At 53.6% G+C, this 12,543-nt stretch overlaps 1 protein-coding gene across 6 annotated transcripts in view; it reads right to left on the bottom strand.

Moving 5' to 3' along the window:
• NOS1AP (nitric oxide synthase 1 adaptor protein) overlaps window positions 1–12,543 on the bottom strand; it is a 46,878-nt gene that overhangs the window by 26,088 nt on the left and 8,247 nt on the right. For all 6 annotated transcript variants that reach the window (XM_054832891.1, XM_054832890.1, XM_054832892.1 and 3 more), the window contains exon 2: window positions 10,554–10,625. In XM_054832891.1, coding sequence (XP_054688866.1) covers window positions 10,554–10,625 — 72 coding nt within the window. The remainder of the gene's footprint in view (window positions 1–10,553; window positions 10,626–12,543) is intronic.

Genomic DNA, 12,543 nt, shown 5'->3' with positions numbered 1-12,543 from the left:
GGTTCCTATTCAGCAGTAACCAATGCAGGTATTAAAAATCATTCACTAAATTCTACATGTTAAAGTCAACAAGTCCGAATAATGTCCTTTAAAGGGTTTAAGAAAGAATTATATAGACTCAGATCCTTGAAAAAAATCCAAGCTAACAGCAGTTTGGAGATTTTAGGTGGAGTTAGAAAGCAGCCAATACAGGACTTCACATCAGGGAAAAGGACCGCAGTACAACTCGGCACCGCGCTAGTTCTGTGCGAGTTGAGCTCTTAAACTATCTCAATGGAATTAAAAGCGCACTTCACAAAGCTATTAGGCTGGCTAAAAAACTTAAAGAATATGTTGCTGTTTCCCCCCCTTCGCATGCATTTTGATGAAGATATTCTCTAAAGTGACCACAGAGCCCAGATCAAGGGGCTGAAATCCACCTCGCCGGTGGAGCCCCAAATGATGCAATGACAGACAGACAGATGACAGAATGCCACTGTGCTTCCAGGAAACCCCACAGCAAGGAGCGCACAGCAATGCTCATTTTTATGCGGGTCTGGAAGGAGAAAAAAAAAAAAAAAAAAAAGAGTATTTGCTGTCTAGGTCAAGCGTACAGGAATTTGGCATCTACTCATTTCAGGTTGATTTTATACGGCATTGGCCAAGCAGCCTCCCAAAGGAAAAAGGAACAGAAGCTGCATCCACAAGATGGAGAAAAGCATCCTAAAAAACCCCTGTAGACATTGAAAGGTGTCACCCCAGTGGAAAGGACGCTATGAAGAGAGCATGGTCTTCAGCACATGAGCAGGGCAATGTGTAGCAAAATAGAAAGGTGACGTTATCTCAAAACATAGCACTGTTGAAATCACTACTGATATAATCCATCCCAACATAGCATGGTCTGCTTCAAAGAAGCAACAGAAAAGAGTTTAGAAAACAGCAACAAGAACGTAAGGCAGGTTTCCCAGACTCCTAAGTCCCAGAGGTTAAAACAAGTTCTTTCTATTTAGCTAATCCAAAAGGGTAGGCTAGGAGGGGACTGGTCCGCAGCTCAGACCTGGGACTCGGGGAGAGCTTCCTCACGTCAAAGGCTCTTTGACTTCAGGCAAGTGCAGAAGATCGACTAGCTGGGAGTTGAAGTTGGATCCATCCAAACCACAGAAAGACCCATCTATTTTCACAGAAAGATTGGTGAGACCTGCACCCCAAATCATGCTCACCACCAGCTTTGGGTCAATTACTCTGGATTTCTCTTTTTTTTTTTAATATTGAGGATTTTTTAGTGTTTATGTAGAGGTCAGCAGAGATGTGCTCTTTGTGTTTCCAGTACTGGAGAGATACACACACATTCCCGAAGTTCCCAGGGATCAGGGAGCGTTTGAAGGAGTCCAGACCAACCCCATCTGTCATGTTAAGAGGGAGTAAGAAGATGTCATTGGAGCAAAATGCCAAAATGAAACTGGAGGCTTTGGAGGGAAAGAGATGGCTCTCTAGAATGCATATCACTATTGTAATCCAAGAACAACACTGTACAACATCACAGGTGGGGCTGTTTTCAGTTAAAGAGTTAAGCCAAAATTTAACCATCTTTGCTGAAGTTTCTCGTGGGGAATACCCACTTCAGGCAGATTTTTGCAGTTTCTGCTGAAACGGATCAGCAGTTTCCATAAGAAAGCTTATGGCAAGGAGAACTGGTTTGGTTGGGGTTTCTTCCCACCATGTTAAACTCATGCTGGTGAAGACCGAGCAACAGATTAAGAATCATTAGGATCCTCGTTCTCCATCAGGGAAGCCTGGCCTGAGAAGGAGACATTTTCTTCTCTGAAAATTCATCCAAATTTGGCTACATTCTCGATCTAGAGTCTTCCTCTGGGCAGACTTCACTGCAGCCTGGGAAAGTCCAATCCATCCAAAAATCCCAGTTGAAGCACATCCCACAGGGACACCGGCACAGCCGGGAACCACGTCCGTGCCGAGAAGCAGCAGCCCCTGCGTGGCCGTCGCAGCCTGCCCGCGGGGCGAGGAGGTGCAGGCAGGAGGAGGCAGGGGCCTCCCAGGGCTTTCATCCTGCTTTGTACACCACAGCCCTTCCCCGCTGGGACTGGGAGAGCGCTCGGCTCCTTTATCTCGTTCTCGGCTGTGCTTGTTGTTCTGCCGTCCTACAATAGCACATCCTTTCCTCCAGCTCCCTAATTAAACAAGATCCATTCCGCAGACCAGCTCAGACAATAGTTTTTGCAGCCTCTCCTCTTAAACAGATGTGATCCCTTCCTCCGCTCCCCCGCGCCGCAGGAACATGCCGTAACACACACCGCCTTACAGCTCTCACGGCCACCGAGCCCCGTGCCAAAATCCTTCTCACCTTGCCGCAGGCTGCGAGGCAGGCAGGCTCTGACGCTGCTCTTCCCCCTCGGCCATTTGGTGTACAGCATCACCTGGAACAAACCTTCCTGCTGCACCAAGCCAAAACCACCAAGAATTAATTTTAGCACTGAAGAAACTGGGGCACGTGGCATTCTTTTAATTTTTTTTTTTTTTTTTTGCAAGGCTGCAGCTCTGTGCTTTGCCTCTCCCCTGATGCGATGCAGCAGAGGAGAACATTTCAACAAATTAAATCAAGGGGTCCTTGGCCTCTGAGGACCGGCAGAGCAGCACAAGAGCAGAAAGGATCATACACAAGAGTAGAATTTAAAGTGTTGACTTCGGCTTAGTTCGATTATAATTCAGCCCGGTTCCCTGGGCAGGGACGCCTCCCTCGGAAGGAGCCTGACAAGTCACGTAGTCTCGCCGCGTCTCAGTTTCTCATCCATAAAAGAGATATTAAGTATTGCTTGGCCCCTGACCCCCTGCTTGTGAGGTTTTTTGACTCTTTGCTCTCCTTTTCCTGAGCTATTGCTCCCCTTAATGAGAGAGCAAGAGCCAGGTATCATCTCTGGACACGCTCAGGTCTGGCTGGAAGAGGCAGCTGCCCACACGGCTGCCTGCGTCTCTTCTGCTCAGGTCCCTGCAACATCGCTTCGGTGCTCTGCACAAAGGGAACATTTGGACCCCACTCCATCCTAAGAGTAAAAAGCTGCCACGATGGCAGCAAACTGATGAAAGCCCTGATTTATTTAAAAAAAATGCAGGAAAATTCCACGTTGCAGTAAACCAGAAGAAAAAAACCCCTCCAAATAAAAGCAATGGCATTGGTGTGAGGAGACACAAACTCAAGGGGATTGGAAAAGGGGGACGGGTCCAGCTCCCCACTGCGCTGACCGGGAAACTGCTGGGAGATGCCAGGACGAGTTGCAGACCCCAAAATAAGCCACACCTCAGCGTACCCCTCTCAATCCCATTTTCTGTAATGTTCCTCCCCTCAACAGTCTCTCGGGTGCTCCACGAGCTTATTCTTATGCACAGTTAGGAACTCACTCCAAAATGCAAAGCTAAGCGGAAACGGTTATCTTTGCTAGCGGATTCCTGGAAGCAGAAGAGACTGTCACCTCTTGGCGACAGCCACGGGGCTGGAGGGCACCGAGCTGGGCGTGCTACGGCTGGTGGCACCGCACACAGCCCCTTCCCTGGGTAACAGCACTCTCTGCAGAGCCTTATGCAAATTTAGAGGGTCAGGCAATCAAAGGCGGCTCTGTCACCTTGCAGAAGGAACAGAGAGCTATAAAAGGACGATGGCTTCTGTAAGAACTCTTCACATCCTCACAAACAGCAATTACCAGGGCTCTCATGCCTCTGCATCTCCCGGAGCACGATGCAGACCTCCCCCTTGACAGCCAGGCTAAATTCAATCCTGCCTGCGAGCCAGACCGTGCAACAAACCTCTCCCCTCCAGGCAGGGGGAAAAGCCAGAGCAGGCACGGGGAGAGCGGGAGAGCCACCTCAGCATCGCCGGCAGCTTCCGTGGCATTTGCGGCGCTGCAGACATCATGTGCGTCAGTGCTCCAGCTGCGCCGCGCTCCTGCGGAGAGCAAGGTTTACAGCACCGGATTCCCTTGCTTCTAGCGCAGCTGAGCCCTGGCACCGAACTGGGCCTGCTGTGCTACCAAAAATGTGCGTGCAACTCGGAGAGCCTCCAAGGAAGGAGCCGCGGGAAGCCAGGGGCACCTCTCCAGCAGGCACCAACACCCTCACACGTGCTCTGCTGAGCCCGGCGGATAACGCAACCCGTTGGTGCAATGCTTAAAGCCTGCTTGAAGAAGCACTGCTGAGCAAGAGCAAGCACGAAGCAGGAGGAAGAAGAGAGAGCACAATGGCACAAAAGGGGACAGACATTTGTCAAAAGACTTGACAGGCTCTCCATGAATTTAGAGAGGGGGTGGGAGCCCGCAGAGCGCTCCCAGGCTGGGAAGGAGCGATGCTGAAGGTCTGCTCTCTCCCCCACGTGCAGGGAGCCTGGCAGACGTTATTCCCCGTCCTCTCCCTTGAACTCCCAGCAGATATTTGCCGATGGCTCAGACGATGGCATCAGCAAGCTGATAACGTGATTCACCGTGAGCGGCGGTGGGGAAAGCCCCCAGCCAGGGAGCAAGATGAGTCACGGCGAGACGCCGTCGGCTCGCAGAGAAGGAAGCGAGCCCAACCGAGGAAAGGCAAACCCAAGAAAACACAGGGCAAGGATGCGCGACGGGGACGTAGGGGACACAAGGCACTGCTGCCTCCCAGCTTTTTGCCAGCAGCTCCAGTCCTGCCCCGGGCTCGGTGCCTACTTGGCTCCCAGCCCTCTCAAAGGCATTTGCCTGTTACAGGCCAGCATCACCCACCAGTGGCATCGCTGCTTGCGCCGGCATGCCCGGCGTCGGTCGATGGGCTCCTGCCAGAGCCCTGAGCACCACCTACCCGTGGGACGCGTGCCCACAGCAGAAGTGCCGAGCTCCTCAGAGAGACAGGAGGCATGGGGAAGACCACGCACCAGCACGCGTCGCCTGGCGTGGAACCTCCTGCTCTTTCCCAGGCTGGACCGCCCGCCACCAAGCTCTGCTCCCCGCCGCGGTTTGGAGCCTGGCCACAAGGGACGTGCTGCCACCCCAAGCCTGGCACAGAACGCTCAGCTACAGCACTGCTGGAAACCGAGGGGCTATGAGCTTATCATGACTTATTTATCAGGCCAGCTACCAGGGGAAGAGGAGCACGTCCGTTCCTCATCTCCCCGGGACCCTCCGGCTTGCACGTCCGGCTGAGCCCAGTGCTTCCTGCCACCGCCTGAGCCAGCAAGCCCGGCAGACAGCCGGCACAGGCGGTACTTGCTCACGCCTGCCCGGGAGCGCCTTCCCAAAGTCCTTCTGGTGAGCAGTGCCCAAATTCCCACCCGGCTTCCTCCAGGGCTCAGGCCTCGCTTTCCAGCACTACAGGCTCACACCGCACATCTGAGCAGTTCAGATGCCTGCCCTCTGCCACACGGAGTCATCTACCTCCTTAAACCTGCCATTTTACAACACGTGCTTTACAACAGAGCGTACGTACAACTCACACTTCTTAATGCTGCCAGTAACCTTCAAAGCTTCGCTGGAAAGCACTCGCCGCATCCCGGCCGTGGTATTAAAACAGACAGCAAAGCCAGGACCACCACGCTTTGGCCAACTCTCTTGGAAACTATTCCTCCCCTACGGGCAGCCTTCCTCAAAAGGCTGCTCCGGTGAATCTGGGTATTAACTTACCCAGTTTATTGATTAAATACCAACCGCAGGATAAGCTCCTGACCCGTTTCATGCATTGAGTACGTAGCATGTTAGTGGCAATGCAGGACCAGCCATTATCTTATTATGAAGTTCAGTGGCAATGGTGGTGCTGGGAGAAATACAATAAACTTGCCTGGAAACCTTCTATTACAATTGTCAGAGCGCTGAAAGAGCAATTGAAATTATTGCATACAATGTAATCTTGTTCATCTCCGATAATCACATCGAGTCATTAGCTCACCGATAATTCACCTCACACTGAGCGTGGTGACTTTGCAAAGAGGTGGCTGCGCTCTTCAGGCTGCCAAATCCTGAGCATCTCCCAGCCAGCTCGCTGCCTGCCATGCACATCCCCGCGGGCAGCGGGGCTGCCCCCAGGCAGGGCTCACGCACGCAGGGCCAGCTCACTTTCAAACCCTGTTCTGTTTTATGGCACGGACACTCCTGGCTGTGCTGCTTCTTGCATTTAAAAAAAAAAAAAAATAAAAAAAAAAAATGACATCATAAGTGACCTAACGCTTTTAAAAACTCGCCATGGCAGGAACAGGGGTATCTCAGAAGTATTTTAATTGAATGAGCTCAAAATTACACCAGGTGCTCTACACAAATAACTGGCCAAATGCATCAATCTTCACACCAGTTCAACGGTGCCTGTGGCTTGCAGAGGATGCAAAATCTTGCTTTAAACAAGCTTGTTGAAATTCAGCAATTTTGCCAATTTGCTAAAATAGAGTTCAGCTATGCAAAGCAGCAGAAGTGCCACAAAATCAGATGTACCTGACAGAGTAGGAGGTGTAGAGGAGCTAGATTTTAAAGCGCTTGAAATGCCTCCTTGGTTTGAGCCTGCAAAACTCAGCTGGACATTGCCCAGAAACAGGTTTGCAGAAGACTTCCACAGAAGCAGCTTTTAACAAGTGCCTATATAGGATTTTATCCTTTCTGGCACCAAAGAAAACCTGGATTAAAGCTGCACTCAGCAATCCAAGTAGCAAAAAAAGGGACGATTCCACATTCTCTAGAATAACCGCGCCAAGTCCCAGCCAGGTAGCACTGGCTGCGCTGGAGACATGCCAGGATGACAGAGAGGAAAGCATTTGCATATATTTACATCATGAAAACATAAAAAACATACAGTTATCATTGTCATTTAGGGTCCCATGTGCTCAGCCATTCTGAAAAAAACAAAGAAGAAAGGATGCCCTGCAGCTAGCTCAGACACTTTGAACTGAAATCTTCAACAGCTCATAGTCCTTGTGGTTGGGAAGATGCCTCAGTTGGGCTCTTGCTCTCCAGTACGGTAACACCCTCTTTGGTAGCTGATGGACGTGCAACCCATCCCAGACCACTCTCGTGAGCTCCCATCTGAATTTCTCAAGCTTTGCCCGGCACAGAGCAGCTCTGGGCTGCTGCTTCCAGGAGAGCTGGGGCAAAGAAGGTCCCCTGGGCTTGCACCAACAGGACAGGCTGGCTCCAGAGGAGCCAAGGAACATTTTGTGGGCCAACCTACCCCAGCAGTTTAGGGCACGAAGCAACACGGACGGGGTCACGCTGGTTTGGGATGAGGAGGAAAAAGGGTTCAGCTGTACGAACACGAGCCCAGCTGCTTGCCAGGAAAACAAGCCCCGGTCTATTGTATTTATTAGCACTGACGTGGCCATCGGTGCCCTGCAGGACAGCCAGAAGACGTAGGCTCCAGAGGAAAGCTGCAGCAAACGCTCAGGAAATTGCTGTCCAAGCGCATCCTTGGCAGGGCCGACGTCCCCTTGCACCAAGTCCTTCCAGGGCCAGGGATTTCCACCAAGATGCAGAGCAAGACAGGGCTGCGTCCCCAGCAAGCCCAGCCGGAGCGGGCAGGGAAAGCAGGAAGGCAGAGGCAGCCAGCTGAGCACCTCCCCTTCCCTCCTCTCCCCCGAGCTCAGAGAATCCGGGGAATTCTCCAACACCCTCCCGCTTCTGGACAGAAACCCTCCCTCCGGCCAGCACCGCCAGAACGGCCATGCCACCGCCAGCGCTTCAGCAGGGAGAGGATGGGGACGGCACCCCTGCCCTGCCACACTGTATAAAGCCCCTTCTCAATCCAGATCCACAAAAGGGACCGACTTCGGGCTCAATCTACACATCCTGGTGTGGTGGAGCTGTTCTGCCCACGGCCTGTTGCTCTGCTCTGCTCTTGGGAGCGAAGCAGCAGGGCAGCAGAGCCCGGCCAGAGCAGGAATCCCAGCAATGCCGGCTATGCCGTGTGCTCCTCTTTGCCCCCCAAAGGGTCAGGTCTCCAGCTAAACAGGAAGCCGGGACCAGCCAGGCCCACGGCGCTCGCCCTCCAGTCCCGACTGCGGGGAGGCAGCGCTGCCGGGGGGGGGCTGCTGCTGCTCGGGCCCCCCGGCCCTCCCCAGCACGGGCAGCTACGGGGACTTCCAGGGCGCCCTTCCCCTCCGGAGCCCCGCTGTCAGGCAGGGTGCTTCCTCACCTCTTTGCAGGATCTTTTTTTTTTTTATCATTTAGTAAACAGAGGCAAAGTCCAGCGAGCAGCTGGGGCGAAGGCAGCACTGGGAAAGGGGAGTTGCAGCAGTGGGGGGACGGTGGGGGTCCCCCTCCTTCACCGGCAGCGACTAACTCGGAGCGAACCGGGACAAAGCACTTTCCCCCTAAACCAGGGACTGCGTTAAAACCCATACAAACCTCAGGGCCAGCAGCTGCTTCACACGCCACACGCAGAACCGCTGCAGCTTGCGCTTGAAGCTCGCCCGTCGCTTGCTTTCTGTGCCTAAATGAGCTTTTTCTTCCTCTGGTTTCCCCACGCCAATATTTTGGGATGACTTTACCCTGCTGCTTTAAGAAGGGCACGCATTCCTTAACCTCCAGCCAAACTGAAACCCGCCTCCGGCCCCCAGCCCAGTCAGCAAAAGCCCTCGCAACCCTGTGATAACGTCCTGCTGCCGGGTGTGAGCGCAAACCACGGGAAACCAGGGAAGGGCTGTATGCATAAACTCCCATCAGACAAACCATCCTGGCATCCTCTTCACAAACAGCAGCCCCGCGACAAATAAACAGACGGTAACAGTCTCTCTGGCAGATCTGATCTGTAAACTCACGGCCTTTCAATGACCTGCATTCTCTCCTGTCTTACACTAGATCAAGGAAATTTGAGCACACGTTTCAAACACATCCTTAATTGTGAGAAAGCATTATTTTACTCTAATTCGTATTCTTTTTGCCATTCAGAGCTTTATCTATGAATTGTCTAGACTATGCTTAAGTTTATTTATATTGGCCAATAAAAAAAACCCCCAGAGTAGGGTTTATTTAAGCCCTCAAAATTGTGCCAGTCCTCCCATACTGATGCGGAGTTCTGTGATTTTGGGGCTGAAGTTTCAAGATAAGACTTTTGCAAGAATGCAAGACAGAAGAGGAAACAGCTGTTTACGAGAGCTCTTGATGGCATCACAGTTCTGTCCCAAACCTCACTGTGATCAAACCTCTTGCCATAAAGGACTTCCCAGCTTGCGCGCTGGCCACAGATTAACCACCGCCGAGAGGACAGGGCAGCGGGTAGGAAAGCTGCTGAGAAAAGCCCACAAACTATTTACGCTCTGAGAGTTTGAAACAGAAGAGCCTTGCAATCTGCGTCCTTGGGATCGATACTCCTCTCCGTGGGATACGACGCTCCTCTCCGAGGAAAGAGAAAAGGAGATTACAGCAAGAGTCCACAGGAGGGGCTGAGAGAGGAGCAGGGCCACAGCAGAGCCCTGGGAGGGCTGCTCTGCCAGCGAGCAGGTCCAGTGCTCGCGGGATCCCACCAGAAAGACAGCTCAGCCATTACTGGACACCCCTGCGAGCATCCTCAGCTCCTTCCGTTTAAGGGTGTTATTCCCAGGAGAGAGCCATCCCTGGAAGACAGCGCAGACCCCTTGCTGTGACTCACGGAGCAGCCCAAATTACCTGTGCCTGCGGCCACACCGCCACGTACGTCAGACCAAGGTCCGAGCAGCACCCAAAGGGCTGTCTCGTGCATCGGAGAGCAGTCGAGCCCCTGCTGTTTTAAGCCCGGGGGCAGCGAGCTCCCGGGTGTGTGGTTTGCTCACCTCCCAGCCCACCCTTGAACACCCTCCCGTCGTGCAGGCGAGAGGCTGCGGAGCGCAGGAAAAGCTCCTCTCCTGGCTATCGGTCAAGCATTATACGGCGAGGAGAGCACCCTGTATCCTCACTGTAAGTATTTTGGGAAGCCAGATGACTTCATTACCAGCTGACATCCCCTGACCCACGCACTGTTAAACAAGCTCGCTGCCGGCCGGCCCCAGAGCACGTTACTCAGCACTTTAACTTACACATTGCCATTTAGCGGGCACTAACCTGCTGGCGCATCCAGGCAGCGCCTGAATTTTCACGCAGCTGGAGCGCTTACACAAGCGGTAAAACACAAACATACCTCTTCCACAAGTAGTTAGCTGTTACCTTTGAATTGACACACGAGGAAATCCTCCGAATCGCAGACATGCCACGGTTTCCACCCGATGCCAGTAGCCCCACGTCCCGCGCCCACCTTCCACCCTGTCCCTGCAGCGCACGCTCCTGCGCAGGACGCAGCACTGTGAGCACCGAGACGGCCCTGCTACCGCTCGGGCTGTGGCTCACCGCAGCCACGGCACACGGGATGCCCGGGCACCACGGGGCACAGCCGGTGCTGGGGATGCGCCAAACGTGACGGTGCGGCACGCGGAGCCTGCAGGCGCCGTGTCCGGGTTACACGGAGATCTCAGTGGAGAGAAGGGTGGTGAAAAATACAGAGTTAGGAATAACCTGGAGGACAGGACTTACGGAAGAGAAGGCTGTGAGCAGAGATGGAGGAGCAGTGTCCCCGCTACCCCGACGCAGAAGGGGAAGGAGTATCCTCACCACACTCACCCTGATCCGCCGCATGGCCGTCACGATCTCCACCCGACTGTTTGGCCGCGGCACATCCAGGCTCCCGATGTACTAGAGGGAAAGAAAGAACCGATTAGTCGCGTTTCCACAGCACTGGAAACCTCACGGTCCCACCACGGCCTCGATGGCATCCCTGGAGGGAACCCAGGGTCACTTCTGGGGAACCGGCAGCGTTCTGCCCACTGCCCCTGAAGCCTCGCACGCCTCCCACCATGAAGCTGTTCCCTCACCACAGTGTTTCAAGGATTCAGCCGTCATTATTCTAACAATAAAATAACTTCAGTACTCAGGCCAGCAGGACTCATTCATCTATGCCATGATCAAAGTACGTAGGTATAAGCCAATATCCCTCAGCCGCATTGAGTCATCTATTATAGACCTGGATATTGGAATATCCCTAAAATAGCTGGGGCAACCTGTCCTGTGACAGGCCCTTCACTATTTAATTACAGCCCTGCCAAACCCTCGGCTGCTTTTGCAGCGATGCTGAGCCTCCAGGCCAAGCCTCCAGAATAAAGGCACCGCTTTGCTATTCAAAGGGGACCAAAGGCAGCACTGCTGCGACCCAGCACGGAGAGATGCCAAACAAAAACCTTTTTAAAAATAAAATGGAAGAGGGCAGATTCAGAAGAAGGATCAGAAAGAGACAAGCGATGAAGAGTCAATGCGGAGCAGTAAAAACGTGTAGCTAGAAGAAAAGCGTTTTGAGTCTATTTACTAGCCCTCTGTGCTCCCACGCTTCATCTCGACACGAGCGCTGACGTAACCCTCGGCAGCGCAGCACGGGCACTAAACCCGGCAGGGCTGTATGCTCCTGTGAATACAGCCATAACCTTTGCTGACACCGTGAAAACCCAGGTCACCGGTTCCAAGCACCAGCGCTGAGATGGGTGCTTAAATGGCCGAACATGTGCTAGGGGCCACCGTACGGGCAGAGGCTGCGGAGAGGGGTTGCTTCTCACCCAGCATCGCTGCTCCTGCCCCGGGTGCAGATAGGGGCGGGCGTCCAGCGACCGGCACCGGGCAGTCATTGCCGAGAGCAGATGTGAAGAGAGAGGATATAAAAATAAACAGCAAACAGCTGGCGTGTTAGTCACGTGCAGAGCAGGCTGCCACGGTGCAGGGCAGCTTTACATAACCGGGAATTAAAGCCCACGATGCTCACTGCCAGCAAAGGCGGCATTAACTGCCCAGACCCCAACCGTCGAATGCCCAACTGCAAAAGCGCAAGTCCTGACGAGTTTTCAGTCGCATCCCCCAAACGGAGCCTTCGCACCCCTCCAAAGGTTCAGGTCACACTAAGAGAGATGTCTTTGACATCAGTCTATTCCCTTTTCTTATATAAAGTCTGGAAAGCATCAGTAAACAGTAGGAGGCGAGGAGGAGGGCTGCGGCAGCCAGCGCCCTGGGCACGCCGTCACCATACAGCACGTAAGGGAGAAACCTTTCCCTGTCTTCCTTGGCCAGGCAAATGTCTTGGCTCCATGGCACCTCTCCCCCGAGCCTCCCCATGCCGCTCTTCTGCTGGGGACCACCCAGCACTGCTTCCCACTCACCCGCAAGGGAGCCTTCTTAGCTTGGATTTTGAGAAGGACAGACTTTTGGTAGCAAAAGGGACAGCCAGAGGATGCCTGTCGTCTTCTAGCTATTCCCAACAGCACAAGGTCGCTGCCGCTGGAGGGGTAATCGCTCTCCTTGCACGGGTGAGCACAGAGTGCAACCACGTGCAAGGACAGCGCAAGCGGTGGCAGCTATCAGCCGTGCAGGAGACGGCCCCGTCCTCTGCGGGCTCCCTCAGCCACATGAATCCAAGCAATGCCAACCTCCTGGCTGACGACCACAACCTCAGTCAGCAGCAACACTCAGTGCCGCCTGTAATCGCACGCGGGAGCTCGGCAGCGCTGGGCCATGCCATAAGCAAGCGATGGAGCAGAAACCAGGCACCACCATGGACCTCCTTGGAGGCCTT

The sequence above is a fragment of the Grus americana genome, chromosome 8 (assembly GCF_028858705.1).
Source record: "Grus americana isolate bGruAme1 chromosome 8, bGruAme1.mat, whole genome shotgun sequence".
NCBI classification, from domain to species: Eukaryota; Metazoa; Chordata; class Aves; order Gruiformes; family Gruidae; genus Grus; species Grus americana.
Note: the sequence above shows the minus strand (reverse complement) of the source record. Positions and strands in the feature narration are given on the sequence as shown.